Source organism: Sceloporus occidentalis, unplaced genomic scaffold (assembly GCF_023333645.1).
Source record: "Sceloporus occidentalis isolate IW3139 unplaced genomic scaffold, rSceOcc1.0.p SCAF_2, whole genome shotgun sequence".
NCBI lineage: Eukaryota > Metazoa > Chordata > Lepidosauria > Squamata > Phrynosomatidae > Sceloporus > Sceloporus occidentalis.
The window spans coordinates 54,642,398-54,661,369 of record NW_028316982.1 but is presented as its reverse complement, the minus strand read 5'-3'; the positions used below and the strand labels follow the sequence as shown (position 1 = coordinate 54,661,369).

The following is an 18,972-nucleotide window of genomic DNA, read 5'->3' as shown; positions in this document are numbered from 1 at the left end:
TTCCATGCAGGTGCAGGTGAAGCACATATTGCAATTTGTACAGCATGGTTTGCGGAAAGAATGAAAGCCAAACACTTTGAGGAAGCAAGTTGCTGCCTTGTCTATGATAATTAAGCTGGAGAGAAACTCACTGTCTACTCACATATGTAAAGGTTTTTAAGCTGTGCAACCTGAACATCTTTCCAGACAGTTCATAGGTGTCCAAGTTGGATTTATCTCTGGTATTGGACAGACTGTCAAGATCTCCTTTTTGAGCCACTGAAGGAAGCTACTTGTGATTCCTTTAAAGTTGCATTTCTGGTGGCAATTCTGCATGTGGGGTTTCAGAGTTAGCAACGCAGTCAGTGAATCCAAACTTGTGTAAGTTTGAGGAGGAGGGTTGGTGTTGCTGCTGGGTCAATCTTTCAGAAGACATGTAATGTAGCTCATTGGACAGAACCAACAACATTGATGCATTATAATTTGGACAAGTTCTGGTTAGAGCAGGCAGCATATGGTAGAACAGTGGTGCTGCCAGTGGTTCAACAAATGTAGAGACTTGGTGAAATACCAATATTAGTGGAGTGCTGCTCTGTGCCATCTCAAGAATAAGTGATTGGTTTTCATTGTGAATTGTCATTCTGGGATGGCAGGAGGAGCAATCCACACCCCCAGTTTTTTTTTTAAGTTAGTGATAATCAGGGTGTTGAAAAATTAAGGATTAGGGAGCTTAATAACGATTTAGGCTAGGCAAGGCAGGGCTGGACAATAAAACTGGCTGGGAAGGGCTGGAGTTCTAACAAATAAAATTGAAAAAGAACATAGGCCCCTGAATCATTAGTGGGTGCACAGGCTTTAACCCAATGTTGGTGCATTGCTCCTCCTGCCATCCCAGAATGACAACTCAGCAAGTATCAACCACCCATTCTCTCTGCATTTTGCAAAAATAAACATTCATAGTAAGTTAAATATTTTTCAACCATCTTAGCCTGCTAGGAATCAAACATGATTCTTAGAGCATTTCTCCAAGAAGTATACTGCGAAAACTCTCTGAACAATCTTCTGGAAACTTCATACAAACTGTCCTTAAAGGATACGGAGAAACCCCCTTAGTAATCAGCCACTTCCTAATCAAAACTGATGTAAACAGGCTTATAATGAATAAAATGAATAATATCTGCAACAGAGAACTGTAAAAGCCTTTTTCTGATGAAAACAATATTTATGATTTCCATCCCTTATTGTTCATACCATGTTCTGCATAATCTTTTTATCAGTTATATTAAAATAACCTCCCCACAGACAGATGTTTCATTTAAAGGAATGTAAATATTTTATTTCCATGTAGTGTACGGTTTCTGTTATAATATGCAGTGTTTACATTTCTGAATTATGTTCCATTTATTCACAGGTTATCTCATAGGATTTGGCAATTGCCATTTTAAAATTTATATAAAAACATGCCACTGATTTCTCTTCAACGGCAGTATTCTCAATGCACCTCATCTAAATTTCCATGTATTTCAGAAAATTTTAATCAACAGGCATACCTGGAGTCCACTGATTTCCCCCATATTTTATTACCCCTTTCCATTAAACCAATTTCAAAGGGGAATGTTGGCATGCTTCTTCCAAGGATTGGATTGCTTTTTGCTGGCAAGCACTTCTAAATCGCGACAAATACGAAGTCGAGTAGAAGAAGGTTGGATAATGTCATCTACAAACCCTGTTAAACAGATTTTGAAATTAATTTCCACTATTGTGTAAGAGCATATAATTGAAGAATCAACTATAGGTTGTCCATATTAGCTTTTTAAAGGGGCTGATCTGTTTTAGTAAAAAGAATCCAAAAATACTTTTCCCAAGACACTGGGTTCGGCCCATGAAGGTCCAAGGAAGAACAAAAACAGTAATTCAACAGTTGTCCATACCTGTTTTGCCTTACTGGAAATCATTCCATTGTGATTATCTCCTTCACACCAAAGAGGGAATGATGGAGTCAAAATGAGTGGTTAGTAACAGTAATTAGTAACAGTGGGAAAAGATACGTGGAAAGACTTATGTCAAAAGTGGGATGAAAGAAGAAAGAGAAAAAATGACTGCTAATCAGGATGTTCCCATCAACTGTAATACTGTCTGTAATTGCATTTGAAAAGATTTCAGTAACAAATCTGAAAGCCACCATACCTCGGGTTGCTGCAGGGAAAGGGTTTGCAAACTTTTCCACATATTCTGCCTCTGCATGTGCCCCCTTTCCTCTGAAAATTATCTGAACAGCTCCCTAGGATAGGAATAGCACAAAAATATGGATTGACTATAAAGTTTAGCTTTCTGATATATTTGCAATTTTAAATGTTTACAAGTGGAGTGAAAAAGGAAACAAAATGGAAAAAAACAACAACCAATACAATGGCAATTGTTGGAAGACAAACGCAAATGCGGCCTGTATTTACCTTGGCACCCATCACTGCTACCTCTGCTGTTGGCCATGCATAATTTGCATCACCTCTTAGATGCTTTGAACTCATCACATCATATGCTCCACCATAAGCCTGGAACAAGAAATGCAGTAACTATTATCAGACGTAGTGTATTCAACCTCTACATTTTTATGCTATGACCACAATAGTATGAAAGACCATTCTCCTTCAACCTTTTCAGGCAGTCATTCCAAATAGATAATGTGAGCTAGCCAAAGTATCCATCCCACAGTGTCCTTTGTTTCAATATACTTTCTCTGAACATAAATATTTTCATTAACATAAAAAGACCCTTTATATTGGGTGATTCATAGGATGCAGTCGCACACAACACAAAGATTCTGGTGAAACTAGCTTACCACAGGCAGGTTGCTTACTTGAAACTAGTTTTTTGAGTGGTCTTCTATGATTTCACACAATTGGGCTTTACAGCACAGAGCATACTCAGAACCTTTGAGAATCACTAGGCAAATAAATATAATAATTTTGGTGGCAGCTCCACCCATCCTATATATATCCCCGATTCCTGCCTATTTCCTTCAGTTTCAAAGGAACCCGCATAGCAGCATCCCTAGAACCACAGGAAGCAGGACACACTAGTGGGGACGATGAATTCACAGAAGACCACTCAAAAAACTACAGTTACAGGTAAAAAGCCTGTCCTCCTTCATGCTCTCTGTTAATCACACAATTGGGTGATTAACAAGCTCCTATGCCAGGAAGATGGGTGTCATGCTAAATAAAGCACACTTGTAAAGATGCAACAACAACATTTTATTGAACAGCCAAAAAAGAAAAAAGAAGAAAAATCCCTGAGGTTGTCAAAAAAAAAAAAGGTGGCATGGCCATAGAATCGTAGAGTTGGAAGAGACCACAAAGGCCATCCAGTCCAACCCCCCTGCCATGCAGGAAATCACAATCAAAGCATCCCCGACAGATGGCCATCCAGCCTACACTACACTTCAAGGCAGTTTGTTCCACTGTCGAACAGCTCTTACTGTCAGGAAGTTCCTCCTAATGTTGAGGTGGAATCTTTTCCTGCAGCTTGCATCCATTGCTCCGGGTCCTAGTCTCTGGAGCAGCAGAAAACAAGCTTGCTCCCTCCTCAATATGAGTTGGAAGAGACCCCAGGGTCCATCCAATCCAACTCCCTACCATGCAGGAACACAGAATCAAAGTACCCCTGACAGATGGCCACCCAGCCTCTGTTTAAAAACCTCCAAAGGCAGATACGCAATCACCCTCCAAGGTGTTACTTCAATGTTGACAACAAAACAGCTCTCCCAAAAGCCACATCAGCTCTAGAAGAAGCATCAATCCTGTAATGGCTGATAAATATCAAAGGCTGGGACCACACGGCATACATCCTTCAGTGATACTCCAGCATGGAAAGCGGATGAGACAGCTACCGCCCTGGCAGGGGTTCCTTCTTGGCCAATTTGTATGACAGATGTATGGTGGAAACCTCCCATTTTGAGCAGAATTGAGGGGAGACTGGTAAGCCTAATTTCGGAGTGGAGTAACACACAGAGTTTGTTCGACTTCCTTTGACCTGAGGTCCTCTGAACATAGGAAGCAAAGGCTCTATGGGTATTTAATGAATGCAAGGCTTGTTCAAATTCCAATACTGGATTCTCCATGAAAGTTGGCAGAACAATGTCTTCATTGAGAAAGAACAAAGAGATAGCATTTGGTAAATACAAGCTACTGGGATGAAGAACCACCTTATCGAGATGAAGTCATAGGTAAGGATGGTCAATGTGAAGTGCACAAAGTTCTCTCACCCTTCTCGCCAAAGTGATGGCCATGAAGAAAGCAGACTTACAAGTAAGTAACCTTAGCTCACATGTAGCCATTGGTTTTAATGGTTTCTTCTAAAGATGAAATAAAACTAAGTCCAAACTCCAAGATGGGACTGGTCCAACTACTGGAGGATGCAGATTTGTGTATCCTTTCAGGAAAGACTTTAGTAAAGCATCTTGGAAGCATGACAAATGGCCCCGAAGTTGTAATTCGAAAGAAATGGCAGCAAGGTAGCACCTCAAGGAGGAAAAGGACAGACCTGATTAAAACAAAGACATGAGAAAATCTTTAATGTTCCAGGTCTGGATCCGAGAGGGTGAAAGGCCAGACTCAAAGAGTAAGATCTGAAACTTCTTCCATTTGTAAGCATAAGACTTCCAAATAGGAGGCTTGTGGACAGCCATAATGATGCGTCAAACAGTAGTAGGCAAGTCAGTCAATTGTGAATTCTTCACACCACAAGATTCATTGTCTGCAGGTCTGGATGTTGAGTTTGACTGTTGTGTATGATCAGGAGATTGGGTTGCAGAGGGATACGAATGTAAGTTCCCCAGGCTAGGCAGAGGACAAGCATGAACCACAGTTACCTCAGTCACCATGGGGTGATGAGTATGTATGATCCTCTCCCATCTTTGCTATGACTTGTGTGATGAGTGGAAATGGAGGAAACATGTACCACAATCTGCCTTTCCATTAAAAAAGGAAGGGGTCGCCAAGGGTGCCCTTTCTTTGAATTCTGAACAGAAGAGAGGCCATTGTTTGTTGATGTGTGCGATGAAGAGATATATCATTGGCATTCATTCGTGACACACGTTTGAGGACTGGCTAAGTTGGTCCACAATGACATTCTCTTAGCCTGAAAGATGAAGATGAAAAATCCCTCTCAATACGCACCAATCCCAGATTCAGAGCCAGATGTCAAGGAGAGTCACAGACCTTGTATCTTCTTGTTTGTTCAGCTAATACATAGTGGCTGTGTTGTCTGTGACAACCTGAATTGATTTGCCGAGAAGAGAGTTCAGAAACTCTGAAAGCCTTCTCCACAGTGAGTATCTCAGGTGCCTTTATGTGGATGGGAGCTTGAAGGGTAACCATGTCCTATTAATCACCAGTCCATCTAAATGCACATCCCATCTTATCTGGGAAGCATCTGTGGTTACAGTTTTGGTGTGAGGCATGGGTAGAAAGAGAACCCTGGTACAAACACCGGAAGGATCTGTCTACTATGTCAGAGACCTTGGGACATACTGAGGCAATGTAAGGTGCTTGAAGGGCTCATCGAGAAGAGGGTTGACCTCCTTCAGAAACCATGACTAGAGATTTTTCATGGCAAGGAGGATGACCCCAGTTGTGGAGTCCATGTGGCCCAAAAGTACATGGATTAAATGTGCAGGCATGCATCTGGAAGTCAGACACCTATGTGTGGAGTCAAGGAGCATTCAAAACCAATCATTCAATAGGTATGCCCTCGTCTACCTCAAATATAGCACTGCTCTAATGAATTTCAAGTCTTGACAGGGCATGAGGTTCGATTTGTCCCAGTTGACCACTAAGCCAAGAAAATTCAGCAGATCCAAAGTGTAGTCTGCATGACTATTCAGACTGTGAGGATTGTCTGCCACAAACAGTCAATCATATATGTAAGAGAACACCACAATTCCTCTCTGTCTCAGGCACGCAACCACAACAGCCATACTTTTTGGGGAGCAGTTGGGGAGGGTGAAAGGGAGGAATCGAAATTGGAATGCATGCCATCCTGTTACAAAAGATAGGAATCGATGGTGAGATGGTCAAATCCCTAAGTGAAAGTAAACTTCCTTGAGGTCCAGAGTGGCAAACTAATAATCTTTCTTCAACAACAGTAGAATAAAGGGTAGAGAAATCATCGTGAAATTTCTGTGTGGGATGTACTTGTTGAGACCTCTCAGATCTAGGATGTGATGTCCTTTGTCCTTCTTGTTTACTATGAAATAAAAGGAGAAGATATGGGTTCGAGGGCACTCTTGTGGAGGAGAACATGGACCTCATTGAGGAGAACTTTAGAAGAGGGAATATCAAGGATTAACCCTGGAGAGGGATAAACCCCACTCTATGGCATATTTACTTCTGACGATCTCGAGGACCCAAGAGTTGGTGGTGATGTCAGGCCATGCAGAACAGAATTGAGCAAGATGATCTCCAAAGGTTACCAGAGGAATTCTTGGCAGTGTCTTGACCCTTTTTCTTGTAAGAAGGGCGAAATCTCAAATAAGTTTACTTCTTTACATAAGAAGAAGAGGACTGAGAAGGGAAGTGTTTGCTTGAGAATGCAGGACTGAAAGATCATCTGCGAATGGGTCCAGATCTATGCCAAATATACCTTTGCCTCTAGTAAAGTTGAGAAGAAAGCATACAGTACTTTCTAGCAGTCACAAACATCTTTTGTATGTGCTCTAGCTTTCCATGGGTGTCTTTATTAAAGAGTCCCAGTACATCAAAAGGCAAATCTTCTATTGTGGCCCTGGCTTGGGCAGAAAGACTAGATAACTGAAGCCACACATATCTTCTCAGTGCCACTGGACCAGACAGAATATTTGCTGAACAGTCCGCTTTGTTCCCAGTTAGGCTACTGCAATGCATTCTGTGCAGAGCTTCTCTTGAAAATGAGACAGAAACTGCAGCTAGAGAAATGCAGCAGCTAGACTGTTGACTGGAATCTTGTACAAAAATCATCTAACACTGGTTTTAAAAGAATTGCACTGGCTGTAAATATGCTTCTGTTCTGAAGGCAAGATGCTAGTAATAACATTTAAAGCCCTAAATGGCTCGGGACATCTATACTTGAAGGAATGCCTCTCCTAATAATAATAATAATAATAATAATAATAATAAATATACACATGACTGAGATTTAAAGTCTGCTGGAGGGGCTCTCCTCTGTGTCTCATCAGTAAAGACAATATACTCAGGGAGCACACAGGAGAGGACTTTCCCTGCTGTGGCACCTGAGTTATGGAATACCTTTCCCTTGGAGGCCCAGTTGGCACCAATACTGCTGTTGTGATGCCAAACGAAAAGTTCTTCACTACAACTTTTGTGGCCTAGTTGGTTTTACACAAACCCTTTAATTTTTAACCTATTTAAACAGATTTTTAAAAATTTCTTACACTGTTTAGTATATTTTTAGCCTTTTAAATTTATTTCTATTATTTACATCATTTTAAATCTGTCTAGATAGAGGACAGGATACAAATGTTTTTATAAAAGTTAAATAAATTAATTGATCATTAATTTTAAAAGTCTTTTTCCCCATTGGGAGCATAATCTAAAACCTAATCCACCTGTCCTGCTTGGAAGGAATAACCCAGGATCCCTAGTTAAAATTTCACAATCAAGTTTTAATTAGTCACAATAAGCTTAGGTACTAGCACAGAAGGGCAACTTTCAGGTAATGATATTAGACCCCACTTAGGCTACATCAGGGGCAACCATATTGCAGCTGCCAATGTTGCAAACAGTGTTGATTTTGCTGCTTGGAGTAGGGACAGCAGGAACCCTAGGAATTCAAAAATAGTAGGGGCGACAGTATGTGGTTGGCATGCTAGCCTATACTACTGGGAGACAAGCAGCACATACTGGTATACAACTCATTTATGGGCTTATGTGCAAAAAGGGACATGCATCATCACAGTCCTTCTCTCCACCATCCACCCAGATGTATCCTTTGAAACAGGAAACATTTAATGAAAGAGATCCCTCCTTATAATTAAAAAATTCCAATGCAGTTTACCAAGATAATCCAAATACTTAGAATTTATAGAGTACAGTCATTAATTGTACACAATTTAAAATGGCATTTAAAATAGTAAAGCTATAAATGCCTAGCAGCAACTGTAATTAAGATGGGAATGAGTAGCCTTGCATATGTTTGACAGCAATCCCTGTCAGCCCTATCCAGCACAGTCAACAATGAGGGAAGATGGAAGTTGCAGTCAAACATCTACCGGGCCATACATTCCTAATTTGTAAGTTATATGTTTAAATATGAGGACATTTTTAAAAAAAGACTTGGCCTGCCACCTAGAATTCAAAAAATTAAGCATTAAACAATTACCCCTTAGAAACACTATCCAAAATATATAGTATGAAAGTTTGCAATTTGTTAAATATAGAAAGTGTAGAGTCTTTAGATTTAGATATAACATTAAACATGTAAAAGTTACTAAGTAGAACTACGTAGCGAGCAGTTCTTCCTAGTAAGTGAAGGCAGCATTTTTAAAGAACAGGCTTTGCCTGTGAAGTATCGAAATAATCAAACAGCTGTGATGAAGCAGAAAATGTAAAAGGAGCTCCAGAGAAATTATGCAAAGACAGGAAAATCAAAATCAGACAGAATCTGGAAACACTGGTGCTGATTAAGTATTAGGTTAAAAATAGGGCATGTCTCTTTTACACTTTATCAATAATGCAGTAGAGCTAGTAGCTATAAAATCCAGTTTACTTCACCTTCCTTGTAATAATAGTGATTTTTGGCACAGTGGCTTCTGCAAAAGCAAAGAGCAGTTTTGCACCATGACGTATAATACCACCATATTCCTGAGCTGTCCCTGGAAATCAATAAAACAAGAATTTTACTGCCTCTGGTAATGATCTCCATGATAACAGAAACTACACACCTGACACTAATTATGATCACAGTTGGAGACCTCAGATTACATTACAGTAGCAAGAAGACTGGTGGAATGCATGACTGCACTAAAATACAATATGTAGGTCAATCAATCTGCAGTTAGATTGTGAAGCTAACAGATGTTCTGCGTTTTAATTCTTGGGTTGATGGAAAACTACCTATTTAGCCAGTTTTTTCTATGACAAGTAAATCTATCCTCCTACTATCGTTTTTATCATCTGCCATTAAACAGTGTAATAAATCTGCTCTACAAACACAGCACTCATTGATCACTTTAGACAATTACCTAATGAAGTCATGGACTACTTCTGACACTCCCAAGTGTTGAATTCCTATCATCCTTTACCAGTAGCTATGCTGGTTAGAACAGATGGAAACTGCATTCACAACATCTGCAGGGTCACAAATTGCCCACAGTAGGCATAATGAGAAAGTGGACACCTCCACTTCCTTCAGATGGAGATGTACACTGTTCTACCTGTCCATTACATCAGCATGTGTACTGTCTCCAGTAAGATGTGGCAGTTAGAGGGGGGAAATGGCAATAAAAGCTGTTTCTGTAAGGAAAGGAAACAGCCCTGCAAAACATGAGAGCTGGATAGACAAGTTCCTCTTCAGACAGAGAGTTTTCAGCACTAACACTGCTTTATCCATCATTACAGCTCCACTGGGCACACTATCTCTCCCTAGTTACACTAGCTAATAGAACTGTTGCTATCATATCTACTCCTAAAAGAGACACAATCTCTGTTTTGTAACTAATGGAATGAAAATTGCCCGCATGGTGGTCAGTTTCCCTTGGAGTCTTTATAAGAGTATAAAAGGAAAACAGAGTTCCATGTACAGCCTCCACAGACGTGTACAATTTAAAAGAGAATACTTACTCATTTTTCATATATATAAATACATTGTATGATTATAAAATGTAAGCCATGGCAGTTAAGGTGGGCAAAAAGGCAAACATTCCATCCTCTCAAGGGTTTTTAAGTAGTTTTCAAACAATTACTAAAGAAACAACAAGGAATAAATGAGCTTCGTATGAAAGATCAACTACATTATAAGAGAATTACAACTGCTACATGTTCTGCAACTGCAAGAGTAAGGATCCTTTGCAAAGAAACCACTCCTTTTCACACTGAATAATGGTTTAGCTTCTGTAGTTCAAAGAAAAGGCAAGAACAGGATGCTTATCTGTAACTCTGGTTCTTCAAAACAGCTTCCAATTCCAAATTGAACAAGAAAAATCCTCTCCTCAATTCATTTTCATCATTGCCAACAAAAAATAATACAGAAGAACATACCTGGTAAAAATCCAGGCACATCTACAAATGTTATCAGAGGGATATTGAACGCATCACAGAAGCGGACAAAACGGGCTCCCTTCACAGAAGAGTTTATGTCCAAACAACCTAATTTGTTTTTAAAAAAAGGTAGACAATACTGTTACAATATTTTTCAAGGTGCTCAAAAATTTTATTCAAGTAGTCTGCAACACTTTTCTCACAACTAATACACAACACTAACAGCAGTTCAGATGCTGAAATGCCTTAAAAAGCAGCCTAGAAATGTTTTAAATAAGTAGTTTACAACCAATACATGGGCAGGGAAGGCCTTTATTGGAGACTGGGGGGTCTGATGATGTCATGGGAAATGGCCTTGATCTGGATGCCAGGATATCCCCCCTGACATCATCAATTCTGGCCCACTCCTTCAGGGCATCTTCATTCTCTTCTTTCCCAATTTAGGAAGATATGCGAAGGCTTGGCTGACCTGCATGCCTCAGTAGAAAGCAGGCTTCACTTTCTCCCACGCCTTTCCAAATTAGGAAAGGCATTGTGCAAAGTGAAATGTGGCTAGAAATGGAAATAACCCTGGAAATTCCAGTCTCTCAACTGCAAAAAGTGGTTGGAACTCAGGGATGGGATTTCCAAATATGGGATTGGGCACTAGGACTGCAAGTTTTCTTCCACTGAATTAATATCAAGCAAAGCAGAGGGAGAGCATGTGGTCCCCTGGGCTTTTGGAACTGCAACTCTCATTACTCCTAGCCCACATAACCAAGAATGAGTGATAATTATCTGACAGTGATGAACCACATGTTTCTTGAATTCTACCCCATTCTCCAAAATACCATGAGCAGAAAATGACAACTATATGTCTTCAGAAACAAATCACTTAGAAATAAATCACATTAGAAAAACATGTTTTATGTTGATAATCATGGTAATTTAGATACCTCAGAAGAGATATCCCAAACCCTAGCCTTAGTATAAAACTAGGCCTACTCCTATAATTCACTGAAAATTCTGTAACACCTTCAACTAGCCATGGTTATTAAAATAAAACATTTTCTAAAACGTAAATGCTTTGCTAGCAGTGTAAAATGATCCAGCATGACTAACAGGAGAGAAGGAAAGGAGCTGGCATTAAGGCACTCCAAGGAGAAATCAAATAATGGAAAATATAGGAAAGCTGTGCCATCTGCCTGCTCTTTACATATAACACACCAATTTTTTTGTCATGAAACAAGTATAATTTCATGAAGGTTTTTTTCTGCATAACACTCTTGTAAAACATGCACAAGAATGAATCTGAAGCACAAATGGACAACTGTTGGGTTGGGCACTGCACTGGTTCCATAGTAGTCAAGTTCCAGGTCATTTCCTGTTTGAAAAGGCCTCACCTGGCCTAACATGTGACAAAACAGCCTCTGTGCATCTTACAGAGTGTTTGGGGCATTCTGGGATAATTTTTTTGAAGATTTAAAAAAAATGAATTTACTTTTTAAATTAAAAATAACATAAAATAAATAAATGAAAATTCCCCCCTCCCAAAATTTGTGTACCCTGGTGGGCCCTTGGGGCCACAGAAATGACCCAAGGGGTCATACCTCCTCAACTGATTTACAGCATGCATTGAATATCAACTCCATATCTAAACGGCTAAATACAAATCAAAGCAGAAACCATCTTAAAATCAAGTAAAGCTTTAAGAGGAAAAAAAAGACAATTACTACTTGAACAATGAACTTATAACACATTAATAAATAGAAAAAAGAAATGCTTCTTTTCTCAGACATAAAAGATTCCCAAACAGCTGCAACTATCCTCTCACCTGATGCTACTTTGGGTTGGTTGCCGACTATTCCAACAGTTCTTCCATTCATTCTAGCAAACCCAACTATGATGTTTCTGGCATACGAAGGCATAATCTCGAAGAATTCTCTCTCATCAACAATCTGCACAAATGGGATTCAAACTTTTTACTGCAGCAGAGGGATCAAATATATAGTCCTATGGACAGGTATATTGGATAAATCAGATTATATATTTACTACAGCAAACTGTTGTAGTGTTCATTCAAAGTTTATTACTTATGGCAATCCTAAGGTGGTTCGTTAGGTTTTCTGGAGCTGAGAGTGTGTGACTTCCCCAAAGTTACCCAATGGTAACTTTCATGGCCAAGTGGGATTCAAACCCTAATCTCCAGAGTTGTAATACAATGCTCAAATCACTACACCACACAAGTTAAAACAGCAAATACAGGGTTTTTAAATCATTTCAGTATAAATTTCAATATACTCTTGTTAGTGGTGGTGGTGGTGGTGGTGGTGGAGGGGGTTACATAAAAAATACAAGAGCCCAAACCTTTATAAAGGCATTGGTAAATCCCTGACAATTACTGTTTTGGTTTATTATTCCTTAATGTCTTAATCCAGCTCTATCTTTCAGTCACTTTACTCTTTTCAGGAACATTACATACTCAACTTCATGACATAACCTACATTTGTTTTTCATTTCAAATCAGGACAGGAAGGAAGATGAGCAATTCAGAGCACTGCATGCTATAAAATCAGGTTACTGCAAACACTGGGTCAAAGCTGTGATGATTTTTGGAAAGGAAAATGTCTGGGATGCAGACATTATCAAGTGACCACTTGCTTCTTAGGTTTGCTCAGTCAAGGAGCGGGCAATACAGATCCCACATGTAGCCTACCTTGCTCCTTCTCTGACACTAACACAAACACACAGAACACACTGCATTGGATTTCACAGATGCACCAAAAAAGCCACAAGGTGCAGGGGTGTATATGCACTATTTTAAAGCTTACTCCCACAATTGCAATTCTGTTTTAAAGTAAGTTGTGAGCACACAATGTACTTTTTCTTTTAAAGAAGCCACTGATTCTTTTTTACTACTGCGCCACCAAAATTCAACAACACCTTTAAACAAAAAGTTGTTTTTTCTGCTGCCATTTTTTCTGCTATTGCATGCCTGCAATAGGGTATGCTCCCCAATGGATGAAGGGATCCACTTCAGCCCACTCACCCCTGACAAAATCTATTATCATTGTTTCCATTATTCAATTAAAGGGTTTGCCATTCCCTGTTGATTCCAAGTATCCAGTATTCAGCAATATACTGCCCCAGAACGGTGTCTTTTGTTAGCTATCAAGACTGATGAGGGGTTTCTGTGGGAGGAACTGACTAGAATCAGTTTTGGGTGGAGGCAAATGAAGCTGGAGTGAAAGTAACCTGGGAAAGTAAGGGAGACTGTATCTGTCCCACTTTTTAGAGATACCAGCTACCATGGAAATAGAAACATAAATGGTACAGAATAAAATTCTAAATAAAAATCTGCAACCTTGTATCAGTTGATCTGAAAGTGTTAATCTATAAGAGATCAAACTACAGATCTGATTTACAATGATGCATGTATGGCTGACTCGTCATGGTTTTAATAATCTGTTGTTCCCAACAGAATAGATTAATGTGTGAAATGTAGATTCCAATCCTACCTAAACTGTGCAAGCACAGTTAGACAGAGCATTATGGCTCTCAAAGTAGGAGGATTATGGAAATATAAAAATATATAGTTTAGAACTTTATAGTTTAAAATTGACAAAATTGAGCAAAGATGATTTAGTCTACTACTCAGCTACTAGTATTTCACACTTTGCCTGTGATACACCACTGCTAGCTGAATCCTGAACACTGACTAGTCTATACTGCACACATAGTGTACAATATTTAATTTATGCAAATGAAACATCATAGAAATAATTAAGGACAAGGACCTATACACATTTTGCATAGCAGAAAAATACTCTAGGGGTTACACAAGATCTGTCACACAACTGATATAGAATAGGCACCACTGTGCAACCGCCAAGCACATCTGCACTCCTCTGTCAAATGTGCTATCTCATCTATGACTTGTACTCTTGTCGATTTCCCTGAATGCATAGTAGTTCTTTCACTATATTAGTGTAGTAGACAAAACAGTCCAATAGTATTCTATCATACTGCTTTACAACTAACCTCAACATATTATAACCAAAACCATATATGCAATAATGGATACAATGAAGATTTATAATAAGGAATACATTAACAGTCTGCAGGTATGCAAGATAAATACAGAATTTATTCAAACTTTGTCACAATACTCAGATGCAATTAATGGCCAGAATCCTCTATGACAGTTACAGATGTGTAATCTAGAGTTTATGCACTTGTGACTTTTACATATTCATAATACTAGTTTTAGGGGCTGTGAAAGATCCTCCATCTCCAGTTACCAGGCAACAGCTGCTGCGATAAACAGAGATCTGTCCCCTTTTCAGTCAGGACACAGCTTACTGACATTCCCACCTATGTCTTGTGTCAGCAATCTCTGACACAAGGGGGAATTTAAGAGGGGTCCTGCTTCTGCCTGTCACACTGGAGATAGCTCACAGAAAGGGGTGGAAATGGCAATCAGCTGCTTCCCAAGTGACAGGGGAACAGACCTCTGTTGATCACAGCAGCTGCTTCCCAATAACTGGGGAGTGGGGAGGTTGTGCTGGGATTCACTGCATAGCAAACTTAACTAAAGTGCTTGTGCATACATAAATCGCATACAGGATTCTGGCTAATATTAACAAATCACGTGTTAATTGAAAGGATCTGTATATTACCGGACTTGAGTAAAACACTGGTACACAAAGCTTACCGCGTGTACAATATCCACCATATCGTAAGCTTTAGTTGATTCCATTGGGACAATAGTATCCAACTCAGGTACCAAGCGGTTGCTTTAAACAAACAGAATCAAAAGCAAGATTCTTACATCATATCATTCAAATGAAAAAATTATTTCCACGAGGCATGAACTTAATGTAGGACAATTTGAATTAATCCTATACCATTGATTCAGTCTGTAGAAAGGCTGGATTTTTTTTCTTTTTTTAATATTTAATATTCCACATTTCCATTCTAGAAGGACCTTCAATTTCTTTTAGTCAGTTGCTTTCATTTCCTCACACTATGAAGGAAATATAAAAAAATCAACCTCCTCCCTTATTCAGCAAGCAAAAACAAAAGGGCAGGTAGGCTCCTCTTATCCACAGACTTGCCATCCGCAGATTTGAGCTTCCATGGACACCAAGCCCCATTGTTTTAAATGACCGCACATCATGCGGCCATAGGAAATAACAGGACTTGAGGTCCCACATTTTTTGCTATCTGCGGGTGGGGGGTCCTGGAATGGATCCCCTGTGGATAGCAAGAGAAACCATACCAACAGGAGGAAATAGTGGAAGAGAAACAGAAAGTTGCGGTCCATCAACTGAGTGCCAACTACACCATATAATTCTACAACTATAAAAGGAGAATTTTGATCATCTACTGTTCAGATCTGCAGTATCTATACTATCTGGAAGGGCACCCTAGGAAGTCTGCCGCTGCCCTTGTTTGCTGTGCGAAGGAGAAGTAGCGGACAAACCACGTGGCTCCTCCGCGCAGCAAAAAGAACTCGCAAAAAGCGGGTTCTTCTTGCGGTGCAGTTATGTTCCCGCAAGGCTCCAATGGCACCCTTGTGGCGTCACAACTGCGCTGCGACGTGCAGACGCTAGGCGTCCGTCACGTCAAAATGATGGCGCCCATCTATGGGGCGCCACCATTTTGACGCCCTCGTCACGTGCGAGGGGTGTCTAAAAGTGCCACCCCTCGCATGTGACGACGGCGCCTCTATGGGCCCGTCTATAACATGCCTAAGTTACCTAGGAACTTCCAGTTTGAAAGAGAAGCCTCCTTCAGGGATAGAAATCTAAAAAAGCTGACTCTGCAAAGGATTGCCCAAGTGAACTGTGAAACTCACTTTGATTCTATGAACATTTATAATTTCTTTAAAAACTACTTACCTAGGGTCATGGCATTCTCTGACAGGAGCTGGATCTTTATTACTAAGAGGCAAGTAATTAAAAAACTCTCTGAGATTGAGTAAAGCATCTACGTCATTCTCAAAAGCACGGTGTGCAACCCCTACAAGGAAACATCAGAGACAAACCTGATTTTGCAAAGAGTCCACTGAATATTTAAACAGGACCCCCACCCCAATGACTATTTCAACAATTTCAACAGGAAAGAAGAAACCCTTAAAGTAAACAAAGTTTGGCTGCCAGTCCTGAATATCACCAAAATCAAAATCCAGCAAATGCAAATGCAAATGAAAACCATCCAGGGTGAGTGAGGTTTCCCAGTAGACAATGGATCATTAATTAAATAGATATCCTGAGGCCTTGGCATTAAACAACAGAACAATATACAAATTAACATGTAAATCACTTCCTCTCTACCAACAGTATATATACCCCACTCTCTTCCATGCCAGCATTATCTGAAGATGCCAGCCACAGCTGCTGGTGAAACGCCAGGAACAAACTCTTCTAGAACATGGCCTCATAGCTCGAAAAACCCACAAAAAACTACTTTTCATATTGTTTTCCTAAAAGCTTTCAAGGAGACTCCAAAAAGCATCTCAATTTAGCAGTTTCTGACCTGATACTGCACTGTGTGTCTTTGCACCACCAAGTTGTTCCTGAGTAACATCTTCATTGGTAACTGATTTGACTACATCAGGACCGGTAATGAATAAATAAGATGTGTCCTGGGGGAAAAAATTAAAACATGAGTTATAAGATCCAACGTTCCAACACTGCATTCTCCATCCCTTAGGAGTATGCAAAATAACCAACAGAACACTACAGAGATATCAGTTTCCAACTTATTTTGATTCAAGATGCATTTAACTGGGAAAAACACTGGCATTTTTTTTAAAACTGGAAGATTGAGTCTCTGGATGTGGATATAGTGTCTTGTGTTAAGTATTCACCCCATTGACTTCTCCACGTTTTCTTGTATTACTACCTGGAATTGGAATAGATTTACATGGAAATGCTGCCTCTTCATGGACACAAGGTATTCAACACTGTGAAAATGCAAAATATTTGTATTGTGATTAAGCCAGTGTGGTGTAGTGCTTTGAGTGTGGGACCAGGACTCTGGAGACCAGGATATGATTCCCAGCTTGGCCATGAAACCCAGTCTCAGGCTCAGATCATGGACATGTCTCAGCCTCAGAGGAAGGCAATGGTAAACCATTTCTGAACAATTCTTGCCAAGAAAGCCCTGTGACAATTTTATCTTAGAGTCACCATGAGTCAGAAACAACTTGAAGGTACATAACAACAGCAACAAAAGCTAAGTGAGCAAAAACTGACACTTGTTTGTTGCATAAATACTTACCCCAGTGAATTAATATTTGGCCAAAGAACCTTTAGCAGCAATTATAATTGCTGTGTCTGTTATATGGGTTTCTTTCAGCAATGGCTTTCTTTTTTCTACCCTTCCATAAAGCCCAGCTGCAAAGAGTGTCCAGGTGACAAATGTCCCATCAACGGTTTTCCTGTTCATGCAAACCTCTCCAGCTCCTTCAGAGTTACCACTAGCCACTTGGTTGTCTCTCTGACTAATGCCGTCCTTACCAAAACAAAGGGTTTTGATGGGCAGCTTTTTCTAGGTAGAACTGCATGAACTATACTCTTTCCATTTAATAGTAATGGATTTAATGGAGCACCAGGGATGTTCATATATTTTAATATAACCCAACACTACATGATACTTCTATGTAACCCTACCCAAGACTTGTTTTGAAAGTTTCTTGGTTTTCATGATCTTATTTGTTTAAGAATTGATGTTCAACAAATTCTAAGGCCTTCTAGAAAAAGGTGCATTTAATCTGAGATCACGTGGCACTGGAACTGAACACATGTGTACTCCATTCAAGTCCTAATGTGATTTCTGGAGGGTTGCATCAGAGCTTATTTAGACCTGTTACATCTATGAGAGTTGGTTTATTTTTGTGCAACAATACAAATATTTTGCACTTTCACAGTGTTGAGTATCTTCTGTATATCAAGTGGTAACAATGCCAATTAAGTCACTATCAGTTCCAGGTTGTATCACAACAAAAGGTGAAAATGTCAAAGAAAGTGAATAGGTCTGTGAGGCGCTGCACATGACAGCAGAGCTCATAGCTGGAAGGGATCCAGATGTGATCTGCACTTTCCCCACCCTGCTTTCAAACAACAGAAACATATCCAGTTTTCAAGCTGGCTACTGTAGCAAAAAACATCCTGAAACAAGTACCCCCATAGAGCTCGCACTGAAATGAAAAAGTATGTTTATATATATCAAAGTAAAGCAGAATCAAAAGAATGAAATGTAAAAAGCAGCTCAGGAGATACAATCAGGGGAAAAATCATTTTTGCATAAGTAAAATCCTTAATATAATAATAATAATAATAGGTTTTATTTATATACCGCCCAATCACTGGGAATCCGAGCGGTTTACAATAGAGGGAATAACAGACAGTTCCCTGCCCACAGGCTTACAATCTAAAAGACACGACACAAAAGGAGAAGGGAATGGTGAGGGGGGAGGGAATCAGGTCCAGCATTCTTCTCTCCCTCTGAGGCCTGGACCAAGGCAGATGGACCGGAGGGAGGGCTCTTCTTCTTCAGGCTAGCCCCTGATGGTACTGGGCCAGCCTTCTCTCTCCCTCAGAGGCCGAAAGATGACAGTTAGGGAGGGAGGAGCCTCTTTCTTCAGGCTAGCCCCTGATGGAACTGGGCCAGCCTTCTCTCTCCCTCAGAGGCCGAAAGATGACAGTTAGGGAGGGAGGAGCCTCTTTCTTCAGGCTAGCCCCTGATGGAACTG

At 39.9% G+C, this 18,972-nt stretch overlaps 1 protein-coding gene across 2 annotated transcripts in view; it reads right to left on the bottom strand.

Annotated features, from left to right (window-relative positions):
* PCCB (propionyl-CoA carboxylase subunit beta) overlaps positions 1-18,972 on the bottom strand; it is a 42,361-nt gene that overhangs the window by 6,407 nt on the left and 16,982 nt on the right. The window contains exons 7-15 of one of the 2 annotated variants that reach the window (XR_016280022.1): positions 16,752-16,860; positions 16,115-16,235; positions 14,926-15,007; positions 12,046-12,169; positions 10,233-10,340; positions 8,748-8,848; positions 2,433-2,531; positions 2,167-2,260; positions 1,530-1,705 (exon numbers count right to left, since the gene is read on the bottom strand). Coding sequence is in view for 1 of the 2 variants with exons in the window: in XM_089509446.1 (XP_089365572.1) it covers positions 1,584-1,705; positions 2,167-2,260; positions 2,433-2,531; positions 8,748-8,848; positions 10,233-10,340; positions 12,046-12,169; positions 14,926-15,007; positions 16,115-16,235; positions 16,752-16,860 (960 nt within the window). In the remaining variant the exon portion in view is untranslated. Of the gene's footprint in view, positions 1-1,298; positions 1,706-2,166; positions 2,261-2,432; positions 2,532-8,747; positions 8,849-10,232; positions 10,341-12,045; positions 12,170-14,925; positions 15,008-16,114; positions 16,236-16,751; positions 16,861-18,972 lie in introns of those variants that run through there. The other variant, XM_089509446.1, reaches the window with a different exon arrangement.